The sequence below is a fragment of the Perna viridis genome, chromosome 2 (assembly GCF_037379345.1).
Source record: "Perna viridis isolate PV_CMFRI_1.1 ecotype Kerala chromosome 2, ASM3737934v1, whole genome shotgun sequence".
Taxonomy (NCBI): domain Eukaryota; kingdom Metazoa; phylum Mollusca; class Bivalvia; order Mytilida; family Mytilidae; genus Perna; species Perna viridis.
In genome coordinates, this window is record NC_142446.1 from 13,225,700 (window position 1) to 13,244,551 (window position 18,852).

The 18,852-nt window shown below is 31.8% G+C and overlaps 1 protein-coding gene across 2 annotated transcripts in view; it reads left to right on the forward strand.

The window, feature by feature from the left end:
* The window catches only part of LOC148623703 (WD repeat-containing protein 26-like), a 31,928-nt gene extending 13,894 nt beyond the window's left edge, over nucleotides 1-18,034 (forward strand). The window contains exons 8-14 of one of the 2 annotated variants that reach the window (XM_088565747.1): nucleotides 632-772; nucleotides 3,346-3,465; nucleotides 3,700-3,845; nucleotides 5,376-5,454; nucleotides 8,514-8,643; nucleotides 9,181-9,358; nucleotides 12,690-18,034. In XM_088565747.1, the coding sequence (XP_088421873.1) occupies nucleotides 632-772; nucleotides 3,346-3,465; nucleotides 3,700-3,845; nucleotides 5,376-5,454; nucleotides 8,514-8,643; nucleotides 9,181-9,358; nucleotides 12,690-12,693 (798 nt within the window). In that variant the 3' untranslated portion in view covers nucleotides 12,694-18,034. The remainder of the gene's footprint in view (nucleotides 1-631; nucleotides 773-3,345; nucleotides 3,466-3,699; nucleotides 3,846-5,375; nucleotides 5,455-8,513; nucleotides 8,644-9,180; nucleotides 9,359-12,689) is intronic. The other variant, XM_088565746.1, reaches the window with a different exon arrangement.
* Nucleotides 18,035-18,852: the final 818 nt, after the last annotated feature.

Below are 18,852 nucleotides of genomic sequence, written 5' to 3' on the forward strand. Positions count from 1 at the left end.
TTAGACCTCTGTGCTCTTATCAACCTATACCCTGTGATGCATGTATTTGTTCTGAAAATTTAAATAGATGCTGAATGTGGTCTGAACAGCTAGAAAATGGTACTTCTGTCGACTTGATCCCTTTTAAAAGCTATTTTGATCCCCTGATTAACAGAAACTCATATATTGATGACTTCAATTATGTGGTGAACCCTAAATAACCATCTAGGTTGGTCATTTTCAAGTGTCACCAGATGCATTGAAGCATTCAAATTGACTGAAAATTCTTGCTGGCAATCCCTATGATTCAATTTCAGTATATCTTTATATAGTGAATAAATCACACCAAGGTGTTGATAAAATGGTAAAATATCTTTAAGAGAAAAAAAATAGTTCAAATTGACAGCTGTTAATTATGTACATCAGAAGTTTTAGAGTAAACAAATTAGATGGAATTAAGATTCTATATGTATTTAATTTGGATAATATGTTTATTAGGGTTAACTAAGTGAATTTTCTGTAGAATTTTATGTTAAAATTTTTCAGCATGCATGACTTAATATTTTTCAGTAATTCCCAATTGAACATTGTTTACTTATGTGTTAAATAAAATAAGACCTATTAGAAGACTCATTACTCTAATTATTTGTAGGTTACTTATGAGCTGAGGCACAAGCGGTCATTTGAGAATCATGCTTATGGTGTCTCATTCATTGCATGGAGTCCAGATAGTTCACACATTGTTGCATGTGGTCCTGATGATTGCTCTGATCTCTGGATGTGGAATATTGAGGTATTTAATACTTTTTATTTTCACCATTTTCCATTTACTGTGCTGAAAACATAGTATAGAGTGATGTCAAATTTTCTCTTGCCTTTGTTATGCCCCTGCGACAAACAGTCAGGGAAGCATATTAATTTACCCCTGTCTGTCTGTCAGTCATGCTGTCTCTCCATCCGTCCAGATTACACATGATCATGGCTTGTCCAGCTATCTCCTTGTACAGTTTTTGAACTACATCTAAGATATTTTACAGGATATTTCTACCCATGATGAAGGTGTGCAGGGCCAAAGGATTTTTAAATTTTCGTGAGATATTACGGAAATTGGTGATAGTTACACTTAGTCATTTTACTGAGAAATATATGGATCGTGGCTTGTCCGGCTATCTTCTCATACAGTTTTTGAACTACATCTAAAATATTTTACTGGATATTTCTACACATGATGAAGGTGTGCAGGGTCAAATGATTTTGATTTTCATGAAATATTACGGAAATCAACTCACTTAGGGCCATTTCTGGAAGACAGAAATGGATTTAAATTGAACTTGAACTTTAAAAAAAAAAAAGATACTATGAGTGAAGTCAGGTGTTTCATTTCAGACTTATTCTTGATCAACAAAACAAGTATATCTTGTAGTGTGTCTACCCTTTTCAGGTTCATCCCTCATCTACTTCCTGTTTCCAGATCGACTTCTTAGTTTTTCTGGTGCTGCATAATGGAAAATTTTGTAACATATTACTCGGCTTGTATTGCAGAGAATGCTTAGGTATTTGGTATATTGCTTTAGCAAGATGACTTGTACTGTGTCTCCCTTTCCCAGCTTTGACTGAAATGGTTGAGTGAGGTATTCTTAGTATGATGTAGCATGCAACATCTTGTTTGTATTGAATTCATTGGTATTGCATGGGATATGTGAGCTTGCTCACTTATTTTCTTTAATTCAAGAGATGGTATGTATATTTTCTTGTGTCTTCTCCTTCTTTGGGGCTGATGAAGGTTTTGGGAACCCTTGCCCCCTCACCCCAATTAGCTCCTGGCTTTCAGCAGATTTAATGACATAGGAACAAGTTTTTGAGAACCTACAGTATACTGATACAGTGTTTTTTTTCTATTGGTGTTTGCACTTTTGTAATTACTTGTGATTTACTATGGTTTCTGGGATGTATAGTATAAACTATGTATTCATTGAAGACCTTGGGTTTCCCTTTCTCTGTAAATGTTCATAGTCTGATGAAGTGTTTTATTGTTCCTATGTTTTTCATTAATGCCTTTCATTGTACAGAAACCAATGTTCTGTTGTTGCCATTTAAACCAGCATGTATGCAAAAATGTTCAGTGTTGTACAAACCCTGGATATTAATCAGACTCTGGTAGACTTTACTGAAGAGATTATCAAGAATTAACTTAACTTCTCTAAGCTTCATGATTTTACTTCAAGAAAGTGAGTTTTGGGTTGATTTTTCAATGTTTACATCACTGAGTGTTTGCGTATAGTTAGCTAGGGCCCTGAGCTTTAATTGTCTTTTTTTTTTCAATGGACCCCTACTTTTTATGTCCTGATCTTAATTTATTGACATTGCATGTAACCTCTTTTTATACAATTGCAAAAAAATTTGCAGGCATATACATTTTGTATTGGTATGAGGCTGTTGTGGTTGTCCTCCGTAGGTGCTTGGTTTTTCTGTAATAATTTGAGTAGTAGTTGATCAGGTTTACTTCAAAAGGAAGGTTGGAATAGATATAAGGGGTTATGACCTCAAGTGTTTTAGAATTAGGGGCCAAAAAAGGCCTGAAACAAGCATTTCAAAGAATTTAAATATATAACTCCAGTAAAAGCATAGTAATTTCACAATATTCTATACCACAATGGTCAGAGAACTTTTCAGAAGAAAACAAATGGGAGCCAGAAACATGCATTTTCCTGATCTCTAGGTAAGAATGACTATTAGTGAATGAATTGCTTTGAAATTGTATTACGAGGTGCTGTACCACCAAAGGATGACTGGGATTTATTTTGAAGGTTAAGATTTGAACCTTGTAGGAATAAGGGGTCAAAAGGGGGCCTGAAATAAGTATTTTGCTTATGTTTGTATAATAACTTGAGTGAAAGTGAATGGATCTCATATAAATTTTATTACAAGGTGCTGTACCACCGAAGGAAGTCTTGGATTAATTTTTGGGGCTGTGACTTGAGCCAAGTAAGAATAAGGGGCCAGAAACAAGTATTTCATTTCTGATTTTTTGGAGGATAGCTTGAGTGAAAGGGAATGGATACCACAAGGTACCATACTCCCACAGGTAGTTTGGGATTGACTTAGTAGGTTTTAACTGGAACCATTTAAGAATAAGGGCCAAAAAGTGACCACTTCAGTTATGGTCAATTTTTTTTCCTGCGTAAAATGTCTGATCATAATCAAAATTCAAAGCTGTGTCAAGTTTAAATGGTGTGTCCATACTTGCTCCAACTGTTCAGGTTTTGACCTTTGCGGTAATATCAAACTACACCATGGTAAGCAATTTATTTATTTGATGTGATGCTTTAGGTATTTAAATAATTTAGGTCATTCTTTTTTGTTCAGACTGGAACCTTGAGATTTAAGATGAGTCAGTCCCAGGAAGACAGTCTTACAACAGCAGCTTGGCATCCAGATGGTAAAAAATTTGTTACTGGTGGTATAAGAGGCCAGTTTTATCAGTGTGTAAGTACTTATTTAAATATCTTAGAAAAAATGGATAAATAAAAAAATAACTTCTTATCCATGCCAAGTTGTCTTCTAATTAGGCACTTGACAGTAATTCAACTTACACCTAAACTACAGCAGTAACATTCATTAAAAAAAACTCTGGAAACTTAGTTGTGTTCTCAGTGAAGAAATGTTTATTCTATGCATTAACAGATACATGTTATTTGAAATTTGCACTTCAATTTGTAGGATTTAGATGGTAATATTATGGACTCCTGGGAGGGAGTAAGAGTACAGAGTATGGCCTTCCAAATGGATGGTAAATATGTATTAGCTGCTGACACTCACCATAGGATAAGAGGATATAACTTCGATGAATTAACTGACTTCAATATGTAAGTATAGATTTGGCAGGTCCATACTCATAGATTGTTGCATATGTCCTTTACAATTCTATTTGGGTGTGTATATGCATCAATACATAAGACTTGACCACAAAATGACAGATTTTTGTGTAAGAAAAAAAATTGCATAATTTAAACAAACAAACAAACTGGAATTTTGGTGTTACTCAAAGAAAAGTTTATCTAACCTTCAAAGACATATTCAAGTATTGAATTTTAAATGATATTTTGTTCAAATCATATATTAATAATATCATGTTTTGGACAGAGTTTGTTCACTTTTTTTTTATCACAGAACAAAGATAGATATGAAATAACTTAAAATCAAAAGTAACAATGTCCTTTCTTGTGAAACCCTCCTTTTTAAGTGTATGAAGCTGAAAATGAGTATTTTGAAACTTATTTAGATTACTTCCATTAATTTTCTACCTTGAAAAGATTGTTTAAAAATGAAAAATAGTGAAATTTGAGTAAAAATATGATTTGTAACTAGAGATAAACTTTGTATTTTATTTATGAAAAGGTCAAATTTCCCATGATAGTCAGGGTTGCAATGCACTTGAGAAAATAATAAAAACAGTTAATTTTATTAGTGGTGCTCCTGGTCAGAAAAAGAAGGGGCAACTTGCAAAAAAAAATCTTGGGGAAATCTTTGAAAGTTCAAATACTGGGAGTTAAAAGACATATTGAATTATGTTCCATGCTTCAAAAAATTATTTTTGTATGTTAAACAGGTTATCATGAGTACAATTTATGATAGTAGTAGTACTTTTTATCTGGTTACACTTGATTCAAATGGTCTTGAAATATTTTTCAATGTTATTTATCAAGTTCAATTTTACCTTGATTCAAGACCTATGATTTCTCATTTAAGGAATGTTATGAAATAATCTGGTCTGCTGCAGTTTACACTTTTAAACCACAAAGCTACTGAAAACTACTGTAAACCCTGGAAATAATCCTTGAATATCATGTCTAAAAAGCTGTATTGTACATTTCAAGTCCAAAGTACATTGTTCTCAATATCAATTGATAAAGTAGATAGACAAAAAGAAACAGCATCATTGACTTAAATTTGTTTTATTCAAACCTGATTTTCTCACTCAAGTTCAATTTCTGTGTGATCATTTTAAATAAATTGCCTGAACTCACTTGATTATTTGCTTCTGAGAAACTTACAGGATTTTGATGCATAGTAACACATAGTTGTGGTTTAAACAAATTAGTGTGAGCTGCTATTGTCACTTTGCATCTATTGTCATGTGTTGTAAACTTTTTCTTTACTAAACTTTCCTCTTCAACAGCTTAGTGGATTATTACCAATTTTGTTTCAAGCTTCTTTGGGATATCTACTTTAAAAATTTTGTCAATTATGTAGTTCAAGCTTAAAACCTGGCCACCATTGCTATCTTAATGTCAAAAGGCTGTGATTGTTTAAAATTATCATTTTATTTTGGTATTAAAGGATCTCTGCCAGTTTTACAAACATTGATAAATGATTTTTGTATGTATTTGTTTCAGAATTCAAGAAGATCAACCAATCATGTCTTTCACATTAAATGAGACAGGAAGATTGTCACTTTTAAATGTAGCTACCCAGGTAAATTATCATTATCATTATGTAGATAATTGCTTTATCAGCTTTGAAGAGTAAAATGATTTTGATATCTCCACTTAAGTTCTCTGTCTTGGCTTATCTACAGTGCCAGTAATATGAATTTATAAAAACTGGAAATATGAGGACTTCATTAGAGAAAAAGTATAACTTCGTTTTTTTTATATGACCGCAAAAAAATTCAGCCATATTATGTTATTATGTTGTTTTATTCAACTTGGAAAAAAATTGTTGTTGTATTATTAATATCATGCTGTCTTCGTAGTGGTTGTCTTTGTTGTCCATAGACATCAGATGTCTAGACAGTAACTTGAGTATACATGCGAAGATTTCTTTGAAATTGTGACACAAGGTACCAAATAGCAAAAGGAAGGTCTGGATTTTTTTTTGGGGGGAGGGGGGGGAATGTTACGAAGTTAGGGGCTTAAAAAAGGACTAGTCGATTCTTGATAGTCGTATCCTTTGTCTAAGGTTTGATCCATATCTAAATTCTGAGGTGTATCCAGCTTGAATAGTGTGTCACACAGAGTACATACTTGCCCCTGCTGTCCAAAAAGTTTTGGATTGAAGTTGTAAGTCCTTATTAGAATCATTGCCCTTGATAGACCAAAAATTATGTTTTTTTTGGTTGTAGTTTTTTTTTTCAGATATTACATGTATCTTGAAAACTGTGATGGATCCATAGAACCATTCATTTGTAGGAATGGTTGTAGGACAAATCCTTATTAAAATTATTGCCCTTGATAGGCCAACAATTATGAGTTTTTCTTTGGTGCAGATTGTAGCTAATATCTTGAAAACTGTGACAGATAGATAGAAACATTGACTTGAAGTGATGATATTTTATAGGCCTGTAGACATTTCCTCTTGGTTGAAGTTTTTGGACCCTCCTCATAAGAGTTATTATAGGCGGAAAGTGACTTCAAAAAATTTTACATACATCCCTGTCCCACTTTCCAATGAGTCCCTTAAAATGCTCCAAAGACATCCCTTCCCTGAATTCCTGTGTTAAAGTGTTCCATAATTCTGGGCAGCATACCTAAAAGAATGTAAGCCATATCTGGTGGTTCTCACTCTTGGTTGTTTTATTGTATTAGAATATCTGAAAGAATATGAAGAGTTTTTAGGTTTAATGAGGTCTCTAATGAAGTCAGGGTATTTCCATTTTAATCTTAAAAGCTTGAATTGCAAGAAAATGTAAGCATGTGATTTTCAGTTGTGGAAGATTTGACTTATATCTTTATGCTCTTTTTCTGAATGTATTCAATCTTCTTTCTGCTATAGTGGACAGTAGTTAAGTTTGATAAAATAAAAGAATAGTATGTTGCCAATCTTCCAAGCTTATTCAGATGAGTTCCAATTCTTTTTAGAACATTTAGCTGTTGAGATGCTTTTTGGCATATTTTTGTCAACTTTTCTGGATTAGCTTGCTTTTGATTGTCACAGAACCATTTAATAATGTTTGTTCATTAATCTTGGTATATGACTCTTATGTGGTATGGTATGAGCTATGAGTGGACAAAATATAACACAAGCACATTCTCTAAATACATTATCTTAAAAGTGTAACAAATTATCTATATCATCTGGGAGTGGCATAAAAATAAAGGTAATGTATGATTATTAGGAATAATTAAGTAGCAGTCTTTGCAAGAATCATGCAAATTCTCTAATATGACATACACCTCAGAAAAGGCTTAACATTTTTATTTTTGTGATAAAGTTGTTTTGTGGGTCTACATGATGAAATGTATTATCATTCATTCCAATCTGTCTGATCTTTGAAAATAATCCTCAATGAAAATTCAATAGTTTCTAGGTGTAATACCACTATTCTGGAAACCAGTAGCCTGCACATACAAGAAAGTAGTTTCTATTGTATTTTGTTGTCATTTACAGAGTTATCACCCTTAATTTTGAATTCTACAGTTCATTTTATATATTTTTTTATATGCCCGTCAAAGATGGGACTCTATGGTGTACCATTGTCTGTCTGTCCATCCATCGTCAACTCTTCGGATAATAACTCAAAAACACTTTTACCAACTTTTATAAAACTTTGGTGAATTGTTCATATCTATTGACATAAGCTCCCTTTCGATTTTTATGAATTTCATATTTTTCGTTTCCGTGTTATGAATTTTATTCCTTCAAAAAAAAAAGTAATTTTCAAGTTTTTGGACAATAACTCAAAAATACTTTCACCAACTTTTATGAAACTTTAGTGAATTGTTTATATCTATTGACATAAGCTACCTTTCAATTTTTATTAAATTCAGAGTTATTAATTTTTTTACTGAAAAAAAGGTGATTTTCAAGTTTTTGCACAATTACTCAAAAACACTTTAACTTACTTTTATGAAACTTTATTGAATTGTTCATATCTATTGAAGTAAGCTCCCTTTCTATTTGTATAAATGTCAAATTTTATGTTTCTGTGTTATGAAGTTTTACTAATTAAATAAGGCAGAAATGGCCATGGAAATTTTATTTGTTGAAAAATCATTGAAAATGGACCATTTGTTATGATGATTGAATAATAAATATAAAAGGTACTTGGTAACCTTGTCAGAAAATGGTTTTGAACAAGATAGAAATGTAGGGGTGAAAAATCAAGACAACAAACTTAGTTAAACTTGAGGTAGCCTTGATAGTACCAAATTTTTTGGGGGTGGAGGGTATTTGACAGGGCTCACAGTATTTGTTGTTAATCATATAAATTCATTAAAAGCATAGGACAAGTTAAAAGGGCAATGGCTATTATGCGCTTAAAGCACGGCTCTTTATTATCTCCTTAGAGCATGGGTTATTTGAAAAGCAACATTAATTTCTGTTAACTATAGCATTTTACTCAAAATATCAAGATTAAAATATGTAGGCTTTCCAACCATGAATCACATTTTGCATGATTCTTACCTGGATCGCTACTTAAGATGTTAGAAGCTTTTAATTTATAGTTTGAAAGATTTTGGTTGTAATCTGACTCATAGAAAAACATTGGCAAAGAAGCAGTTATGAATGATATTTTACGTCATTTCTTTCAGGGTGTTCATTTATGGGATGTTAAAGACAAAGTGTTAATAAGAAAATTTCAAGGTGTTACACAAGGATTTTACACAATACATTCCTGTTTTGGAGGACTAAACCAAGATTTTGTAGCAAGTGGAAGCGAAGGTTGATATTGTACTATAAATTCACATGTTTTCTAAATATTTTGAAAAGGCAAAAGTGTATTAAGAAAAAAAAACACTATTGCTTGTCAATCTAATGTGATGGTAGACTTTAAGGAGACATGACACAAAACGGTTTCATTTTTAACTATATATGTAAGTCTAGAGGATTGTACGATGATACCGATAAAGATGATATGTATAAAAAAACATAATACAGCACAATTTTCAGTCAAGTAATGGTCTCCTTCAGTGCCTTGAATGTAAAATGATGTATTTTTTTGCCGACATTGAAGATGGTAAATGGTATGAATACAGCTCACACTCACTTTATAATCAAGTGAATACTTTTTAAAATTATTATTGACAGTGAAACATTGTGAAATTGAAACACATATTATATGTTTTATATATATTATATGTTTTACAACAGGTGTACAGCTTTTCTTAATGCACACACTTAGATGCTTTTTTTAAAATTTGTATAGAATGTAGTTCTCTTTTTTTGAAACACTATTTTGATTATAAGGACTGTTTTCAGATCATAAAGTGTATATCTGGCATTTAAGAAGAGAAATGCCTATATCTGCATTAGAAGGCCATACTAGAACTGTAAACTGTGTTCATTGGAATTCCAAACTCCCAGGATTGTTAGCTAGTGCCTCTGATGATGGCACTGTTCGAATATGGGGACCTATGGATAAACTCAAAACCAGTAGGTATTGTATCCTCATAATTTTCTTTGCAACCAATTCGGTTTACATCTATTGAAAAATTTTACTTATTTCATATAAATTGACAATTTTTCATAGATCATTAACCTGAAGGTATAGTGATTATCATTTAATGATGTTAAGTTCTGTCTACTTTGCTTGATAGTTATCAAGTTGTAGATACTGTCAGTAATTATTTTGATTAAATTGATTATGGTCATTTCATTTAATTTCATAGGTATCAATTTTCGTGGGTAGAAGAAAAAAGACATTTAGTTAGATACTTGAGGACATGGTTGGTGTGTCAATTAATTTTTATACCCACCTTAAACGAAGTTCAGGGGATATATAGGTTTCACACTGTCTTTCTGTTTTCTTAGCAGCTGGCAGCACTATAGAAATGATGGCTGTTGAACTTGGGCATTTTTCAGCAAAACTTGATATGATGCATTTTCCACAACTCCTCCCTAACAACTTACAGGATTGTAAACTCAATGGAATGTTAGATAACCATATTGGGATTTGCATGTTGTCAAGAATTTATGTTTGGGCAAAAATTGTAGAAAGATCAGTTCTAATTTCAATACTAATTTATGTTGGCTAGTGATTAATTTAAATAGCTCTCTAGGTAGAAATCTGCCCTACATTATACCAATGTGTCCTACTTATCTACTTCAGAACACCTGTGTGATCTGTTGGACACTGCCTTTTTAAGTTTGAATAGCTGTTAATTATGATGACCTTAACCTCTATATCATGCCATCCACCACTGTGTTTGGGTAGCTGGTATTCTATATACAAGTGATTTACTTGTTTCTGATTGGATAACACTGTTCATTTTATTTAAATATTCATAGACCTAGCCTATTTTTAGTTTCAGTTACTTAATTGAACTGAATGCTGAAACTTGTTTTAGAAAGAATTTGATGCTCATACATTGTTAAACTGAGATTCTTTCTAGCTGAAGTAGTTTTAAGAGTTTAAAGGGGGGGTTAATTAGTCCCATTAGGGGTAATGTCTGGTGTTATATTGGCTATTTTCTGCTTTCCTGGTAAAATAATTACCCAGGCCAATCCTTATATGCAGGATATTATAAACAAATGTTTTGTAAGCGCTTAGTTTTTTGTTGTAACATGTTTCACAACACTGACAATTGAGACAAAAGTAATTTTAATAATGAAAGGAAGTAACATATTTGACTCATTCGTAGGGAAATTACGACTCCCTTTTCATTTCTCTTTTTACATGTTGATGTTCTGGTAAGTCAAAATTCTGTTGAATCAAAAATTCAGGGGCCATTTCTAGAACTAAGTTAAATGAAAATGCCAAAATCCTGAGTTTACTAGATGACACTTATAACAATGTCCATACTTAGCGGTGGAGTTGGAAACAGTTTAGAATAACAAATGTCACTCTTATGATTTCTGTTTACACTGACTTTACACAAACTAAGGTAGCCCCTGCAAATAAGTGCTAATAGACAAATGATTGGTGTTTAATTAAACAATGACATTATTGACATTATGTGGTCTGCTCTATATAGCTTCTTCTCCAAAGACTTGTATGATAAGGAATTTATCCAGTCTTTCTGTTTGAGTTACTTTTCATCCAAGGAGATAATTGTTACTTAAATTCTTGATTGTGTGGTTTCGCACCACCCATGAAAACTTCAAAAATAAATACTCCACAAATAATAATGAAAACACGGTAATATGTTTCAAGAAATGACATTCAATGTTAGATGGAAGTATCTAATTTATGTATAAACTTCATGGGTCTTTGCAGGTTATGTAGAGTTATAGTTTTCATTGATCATAAATAGTAAATGATTTTAAGGAGTATCTGTATAAGAAACTTGTCTTTGTGGTTCACCAGACCTCCAAGATTATAGTGGTTACCTTAAACACTTCATAGAAACATTCAAGGGAGTCCCGAGGGGATCATCTCAACTCCTTTGTTTAGATAGGTCTGATTTTCTACTAAATTAAATTCAACGAGTGGATGGTATATCAGAATTATCTTGCAGGGTTTCCTCTGGGATGATTTTTTTTAGCCTCCCCATGAGCCAAAAAATTTTTTTTTAGCCACTTTGAATTCTACTTAATATTTTTTCGCACTAAAATACATGTAAGTATTTTAATGAATTATTTATTTTATTACTGCTCATACATGTTAAAACAATATAAAGATATATGAGTACTTTTTAATACAATATTACAATATAACTTCAAACTTTCAGTTAATATTATACTTGTATAATGGTCTTCAGTGAAGCAGTTATAGTAGATTTATGCTAAAAGTAACTGTAAAACACATGTTAACTTTAAGTTACTGTAAAATACTGACTAATAAAGATACAGACTGTAAAAGCTGTTCTATGTTTTTGAAACTGAACAATTTTCCTTTGCTTCTCTAAATGCTTCTTTAAAATTGAATGAAATTGGCCAAGGGCCCTTCTAGTGAATGACCATTAAATTGTACAAATTGCAAGTGTTCAGTCTGTTTTGTAGTTTTGTCTTCATTAAGTTTTGTTTGCAATCAACAAACAGCTGATTATCAATTTCCTGTCACCTGATCTGTTCATGGTAACACCCAAATCCTTCTGAATTACAACGTGTGTTCTGATAAAGCGACCTAGAAAATGACTTTGATGACTGCCACATGACAAGAATTCATGCGCCAAAGTTAATATTTTGAGCCAAATTTGCATTTGGCACTGCCAGTGGAAACCCTTCCTTGTTCAGTTTGTCCATCCATCAGAATTCCGTTGCAATTATTTTGGCTCCCAGTGGATGGATTGATTTCAAATTTGATGTATGGCTATATATTGATAGGGCATATGTAGTTAGGGATTATGAGTGTTGTCCAATGCCATCTTCCTGTATGAGTGGGGGTATACCTAGCATGTCAATGTGTGCAACTTCATGTTGAGATCCCTACCCCATGACAAGCTATATCTATTCACGTAAATTGGGTCCCCAAGGGGATCACATTGACCCCTCTGGTTCATAAATAGTGAAATATCTCAAGAACTGTTAAGATCCTTATCCTAAATCATATTAAATATTCTTTTTTACCATGAAAAGGTCCATACATTTAAGTTGATGGTCCTTAGTGGCCATGGATGTATAGAGAATGTCAATTTTAAAGTGTAATTCACAATTGAATATGTTTTATACTATAGTTTACAAAATGAGTTGGGAGGGTATTTAGCTGGTGAAATATTTGCTAATGAAGTTACAGTGAATTAGGAGACACTTCATTTGGGAGACTAAACTAATGCCTTTTCTCACTGATCTTTATGGTAAATGTTTATAGTTCTCATTGATCTTTACAGGTAATGGCTGTGAGGAGTCAGGTAGAAGTACACCTGTATAACATTACTTCATTGATAGAAATAGCAGCAAATTACCTCTGTGATCTCACCTGCCATGACTCATCAGGAGAAACATGCATTTACACAAATATCAGGATTGAACTACCTTTCAATTTGTTCATTTTTAATGATCTGTATTCAAGTCAATATCCAGTGGCATTTGGAAGTTAAACTAACTCACTTTCCTTCAACTTGTTCCAGAAGGACCCAGATAATAATTTTAAGGATCTTATTGACAATTGACTTAAAACAATAACAGTATAATTGAATGTTATCCTGTACAAAGTGCTAGATCAATATGCATTCAAGCAGCGATACTTTGATTAGTGTTTAAAAAGTTTTACTTGATAAAGGAACATTTCTTCTCTTTTGGTTGAGTAATAAATTACATGATTTGCCATACCTAAAGTTTCCATTTCTTTAAGATTTCATATTGCATCATTGAACTGTTTTTAAAAATGGCCTGAAATTTTCAGAGGGTTTTGGACAAATAGTTTAACTCTCAGGCTTGACTGATAAATTGTATGAACATATGTTCTTAAGATTTTTAGGCCTTTAGATAAAAAAAATATGTCATTTTATTTATATCAACTGGATTGTTATAAGTATTCATTGGCAAATTATGGTTTGAACTGAAAGAAAAGCAATGTTTTACTGTTTTACATGGTCCTGTATTGTATAGTTCAGCTGCGTTATACTGGAATGTCAATATTGTTTTGCAGCTGTTTATGTGAACCAGCATAGTTTGTGGACCATACCTTAAAATGATACTTAACTGTCCAGAGGATCTTCTGTAGTTAAGGTTTATATTTTAATTTATTGGAAAACATTACTGTAATTTACACAAAAATCTTAACATGGTGACAGGTAACTAGCTACTCAAGAATGGACCAATAAATAGATTTACAAAAAATATATATTAAAACCTTTATTTTTCATCATTATCAATTTCCATCTATTTGTTGCCATATATAAAAAAAAATCTTGAAACTAGAACAATTCATTTCTTGTAAATAAATTCAGGATGAGAGATCATGTCAATAAGCTGGTTTGTGATTTGTATGAAAGAAAAGAGTTTTATACCTATACAAGTTTTGAGTGGCAGGAAATCTGTAAGAATAAATATTTTGTCCAGTGGAGGAAGTTGTGAAAAATCAATTGTTTTGTTGATTGCATGTAGTGTTTAATTTTGTCTTGTGATTTATGACATTATGAATGAATGACCTTGTAACTCCTTGTAAGTAAGTTATTCACTTGATAAAGCAGATGTAACCTAAAGAATGAAATGTAGTAATATTTTGTTGTGAAGTTATGGAGACATAAACGTTTGGAATCATCCAATGTGTAGAACTTCATCATGTGTTTAAATATATCAATCATGGCACATCCTTTACAGACAGTTCTTGTTTAAAAGATGAGAATATTTTCATTTATTATTAGGGAGGTGATGTTTTTAGATCGTTGTTGAACCATTTAGTTACATTTAATCTGGTCTGTTGGTTGCTTTGGTTGAACTTTAATTTAAGGGTATGTGAAATTTATATACAATGATGAATATATTTCAAGGAAAAAAGTGGTCACTCTTTCATAGTTTAATTATTTCAGCAAATCATGATACATAACTTTTAATAATGTCTTGTTTTGTTAATTGAAATAATGTCTTATTCATTTGCTTGACAGAAATGGGTATGTAGCATCATGTTAAAATAAAATTTATTCTTCATTGTAAGCTGATACTGATCAGTGAGGTATGTCAAACAACTTATTGTGATGGAAGTTCAAGTGCTTAATATAGCATTTGTATTAATTTTGGAAATGTGAATTTTGTTGCAGTGAATGATTACTGAATTTTAACTAATTAGCAATATATACATATATTTATATATTTAATTTTTTGATTTGTATAAATTTATATGCATATTTTAATGATTATTTATTTTATTGTGATTATTTAGTTGGTGAGTGAGTACATTCAGTGCTTTTATTTGATATTTCCATTTTTGATTTGTAAAAATATGTGAGTTATTCCAGTTGTGTCTTGTTATTGAGTGAATTTCTATTATGCATGATGATTCCCCTTTAGTTTTAATAGTTGTGTGTAAAAATTATCCCCAATTTTCTGCTTGTATATTACTAAATGAAGCTTAAGACTTTTTACTTAAAACAGTTTTAAACCTGTTAAGATATTCATGCAGTTTCTTCTGGTGCTTTGGGCAAAGATATTTTTCCTTATAAGCTCAATTGAAGCTAAGGTGAATGTGAAATTATGTCATCACTTAGCATCTGTCATTGTCTGACATCAATATTTCTAGAAAAAAAATTCCTCTAAAACCACAGATATTTAGCCACAATCATCCTTAGGGCATCTACTTTAAAAATTGTGTAAATTATGACCATGGTTACGGTGGTTTTTGTTGGATTATTTGTGTATAGCTACCTATTTTGACTTTCTTGAATTATGGTAATGATTCTTTTCATCAGCCATACAAAAGATTCATTTATTCGACAGTTGTATAACGGCATTATTGACCTTAAATGGCAAAATTAGATGTGACTTTTACTTACAAACTTAATGATGTTATGAAATAAATTATCAATCCTTTTAAAATCCAAATGAGATATGTTGTTGGCTCATTATAGCATAAATCCTTGTGATCAGACTTACTACAATTTCAATAGATTTTCAGTTGTAGATAGACTTCCTTTCCTTCCGCAAAAAAGTTTGCAGTCTTATATTGGTATGGCACTGTTGTCATTGTTGTCCTCAAACACTTGTTTTTTTGTGTGATAACTTGAGTATTGCTTTATTTTTTAAAAAAATATAAAAAGTTTCCAAACCACAAAATAGAAGTTGGTAATTGAATCTGGGGGCTATAGAACTGTTTCAGAATAGGGGCCAAAAAAGCATTTCATAGAATATGTAGAATTTAACTCCAGTAAAAGCGTAAGAATGTCTATGATATTGTTCCACAATACTCTATACAACAATTGTCCGACTTGAGTTGCTTTTGGAGATAAATACTTGAGCTTTTCAGAAATGAAAGGCAAAAAGAGGGGTCAGAAACATGCATTTTCCTGATGTCCAGACAAAATACTGACTATCAGTGAATGAATGTCTTTAAAATTATGTTACAAGACGTCATACCATCAAAAGAAGGCTGGGATTGATTTTTAGGGTTAAAACATGAATCTTGTAGGAATTAGGGACCAAAAGAGGCCTGAAACAAGCATTTTCTTTTATTATTAGGAAAATAACTTGAATAAAAGTGAATGGATCGCATTTTTTTTATTACAAGGTACTATACCACAAAAGGAAGGCTGGGATTGATGTTTAGGGTTGTGACTTTAGCCAAGTAAGATTAAGAGGCCACAAAAGAGTCTAAAAACAAGTTTTTTTTGTTTGTTTTTTTTTTATTTAACAAATTCGAATGTACCACAAGGTGCTATATCTTCACAAGAAGTTTGGGATTGATTTTGCTGGTTTTGACTAGAACCATTTAGGAATAATGGCTAAAAGTGACCACTTTTGTTCTGGTCAAATTTTTCTTGTGTCAAATACTTTTAGTATCTAATCATAATCAAAACTCAAAGCTGTGTCAAGTTAGAATGGTGTGTCCATACTTGCCCCAACTGTTCAGGGTTTGAACTCTGCAGTTGTATTGAGCTGCACTCTGCGAAGCATTTAATTGTTTTGCTTCTAAACTTCATAGAAAGAATGGAAGAACATTCTTCATTGTCGATCAACCCTACAAAAAACCCAACTGAATGAAGGCAAAAAAACTGCTCTGAAGAGTCATTGATGTTGCAAGTCAGAATTTACATTTTTTTTGCTGTTTTTGGCTTCTGTCATAAATCCATGTAGAAAAATTACTTTGAATTGTTGAAAAGGCCTTTGTGACATTTGCCCTACAAAGGATTTTATGATGTAAAAGGAAGAAATGTCTCCTTGAAGAAGTTATTGCTTTTTTAATAAAGAAGTGTCACAACTAGCCATTTTAGGACCTTATATTCTATTGAAAAAAAGTGTGGGCAAATAATGGTGAAAAGGCCTGAATACCAACACTTGTGGATTATGGACCAAAAAAATAAGTGAAAGTATGATTCTCTATGAACTTGTATTTCTGGATATATCATACCATAAAAGGAGTGTTGTGATGGATTGAAAGTTTTGGTCCTTACCTCTTAGGAATTCAGGATATATATATAAGAATTTTCTTGAACTTATTAACTTATCTTTTTGCCAAACATTTTTAACCTTAATCCAAATTAAGGGTTATATCAGGTTCAAATGTTATGTCTCTATTTGTCCCATCTGTTCAATGTTTCACCTCTGCAGTCAATTCAAACTGCACCCTGCAAGAACTGTAGTAGATCGGGAGAAGGTTTTAATTACTGAAATCTTCATCCCAGAGAAAAAAATCATTATTTTTTTTTGCTGTTCAAGGGCAACAACTTCTATCTGGATTTGTCAGAAAAAAAACTTATACCAAATGGAGACTTTTGCAATGGTCTTCAAGCTGTAAAGGAATAGTCACATACATTTCTTGTACCTCTTATAGTTTTGTACTATATCTCTTCGTTCTACATATGTATGATCACCATAATGAACAACTTCTGATTACATATTTTGACTGGTGACAATTTTATGCTGCCCAATTGTGTTAAAATATACTGGAAACAATTACCGCTATTGGAAGTGGGAGGTTAAGCATGCCAAAACCAGGTTTAACCCACCTTCATAATTGTAAATGCCTGTACCAAATCAGGACCATGCAGTGGTTACATTGATATTGGACATTCGTATATAGGCTTTCCTTCTGATTATTGCCTAGATTTTATCAGAAATTTTTAAAAGGAAACTTATAATGACACCTCAAAATAATTAAGTAGCTCACTTCAGTCCAGATGAGCTTAAAGAAAGGGATGGTTAATTTTTCCCCAAAGCACTGGTTTCATGAAATTTGGAGTTCAATTTTGAAAGAAAAAAAAATTCTGTTTTTTTGCATTGAAAAAATGGCTTGTTTTGTTATTTTATGCTAAGAATCTCACTTTAAATTTATTAATTTACATCTTAAATTAGAAGTTCTAGTCAAATTGTTTGTTTTCCTTCTTAAAATACTTGTCCTTAAATTAGTTATATTTAAAGGCTTTACCTAATTTTCAAATAATAAATGAAAATCTACTTTGAATATGTATGCCAGATCTCATTCTAAAATCATGCAAACGTGAATTAAATAAAGAATGGTTGGATATCAAACTAACATAGCATTTTTTGTATATTCTAAATAAACATGAAACTTTTCTTACTTCTTTGTGTTTTATTACTGTTAACTATTTTCCAGTAGCAAATTCACCAGAAAAGTAAGGTAAACAAAGAGACTATTCATGAACTCATAAGTAGTAAGCACAGTCCTTTCTCTGGGAAGAGAACTTATACTGTGCCTATTTTTTATGACATTTGCACATCATTTGAAAAATAATACCACTTACAGAGGCAAACCTGTGTAATAGTTATTCTGGTCCAGTCTAAAGAGCATATTTTCTATATCTGCCATACTATGTTAAATAACAATATCGTTCTAGGTTCAGCAAAATCACAACTGGTTTGACTTGTACCTATTAAGAATTAAGGGCCAAAAAAAAATGGTCAGTAACAAGGAAAGTAGCATTTTTCTGGTGTTCAGATAATAACTAGTAAACAAGTGATTCCCAAGAGCCTGAATCCCTCAACTGGTTCATTTTTCGCCTTTCAAGGGCAATAACTCTAACAAAGAATGGTCTGACAACTTTGACTTAATATAGTGTTACACATATTGAAGACCTTTTGGTGACCTCTAAATATTTAGTATTTTAATAAAGGTTATACGATAATGCATTTGTTATGTTTCACCATATCTGTTCCTTATTCTATTTCAAAGGCAAACACTCTAACAAAGAGTAGTCCAACAACTTTGACCGGATGGAGACTTTATGTAGGCTTTATCATAAGGATCATTTCATCAACTAAAAGTTTATTATATCTTATAGCTTTCAAGATATTAGCTAAAAACTGTGAATAAGTATTTTTTATCCTATCACTGAATACTGACACCAAGTGATGTCATCCTTTAGGCCAGGTAAGCTA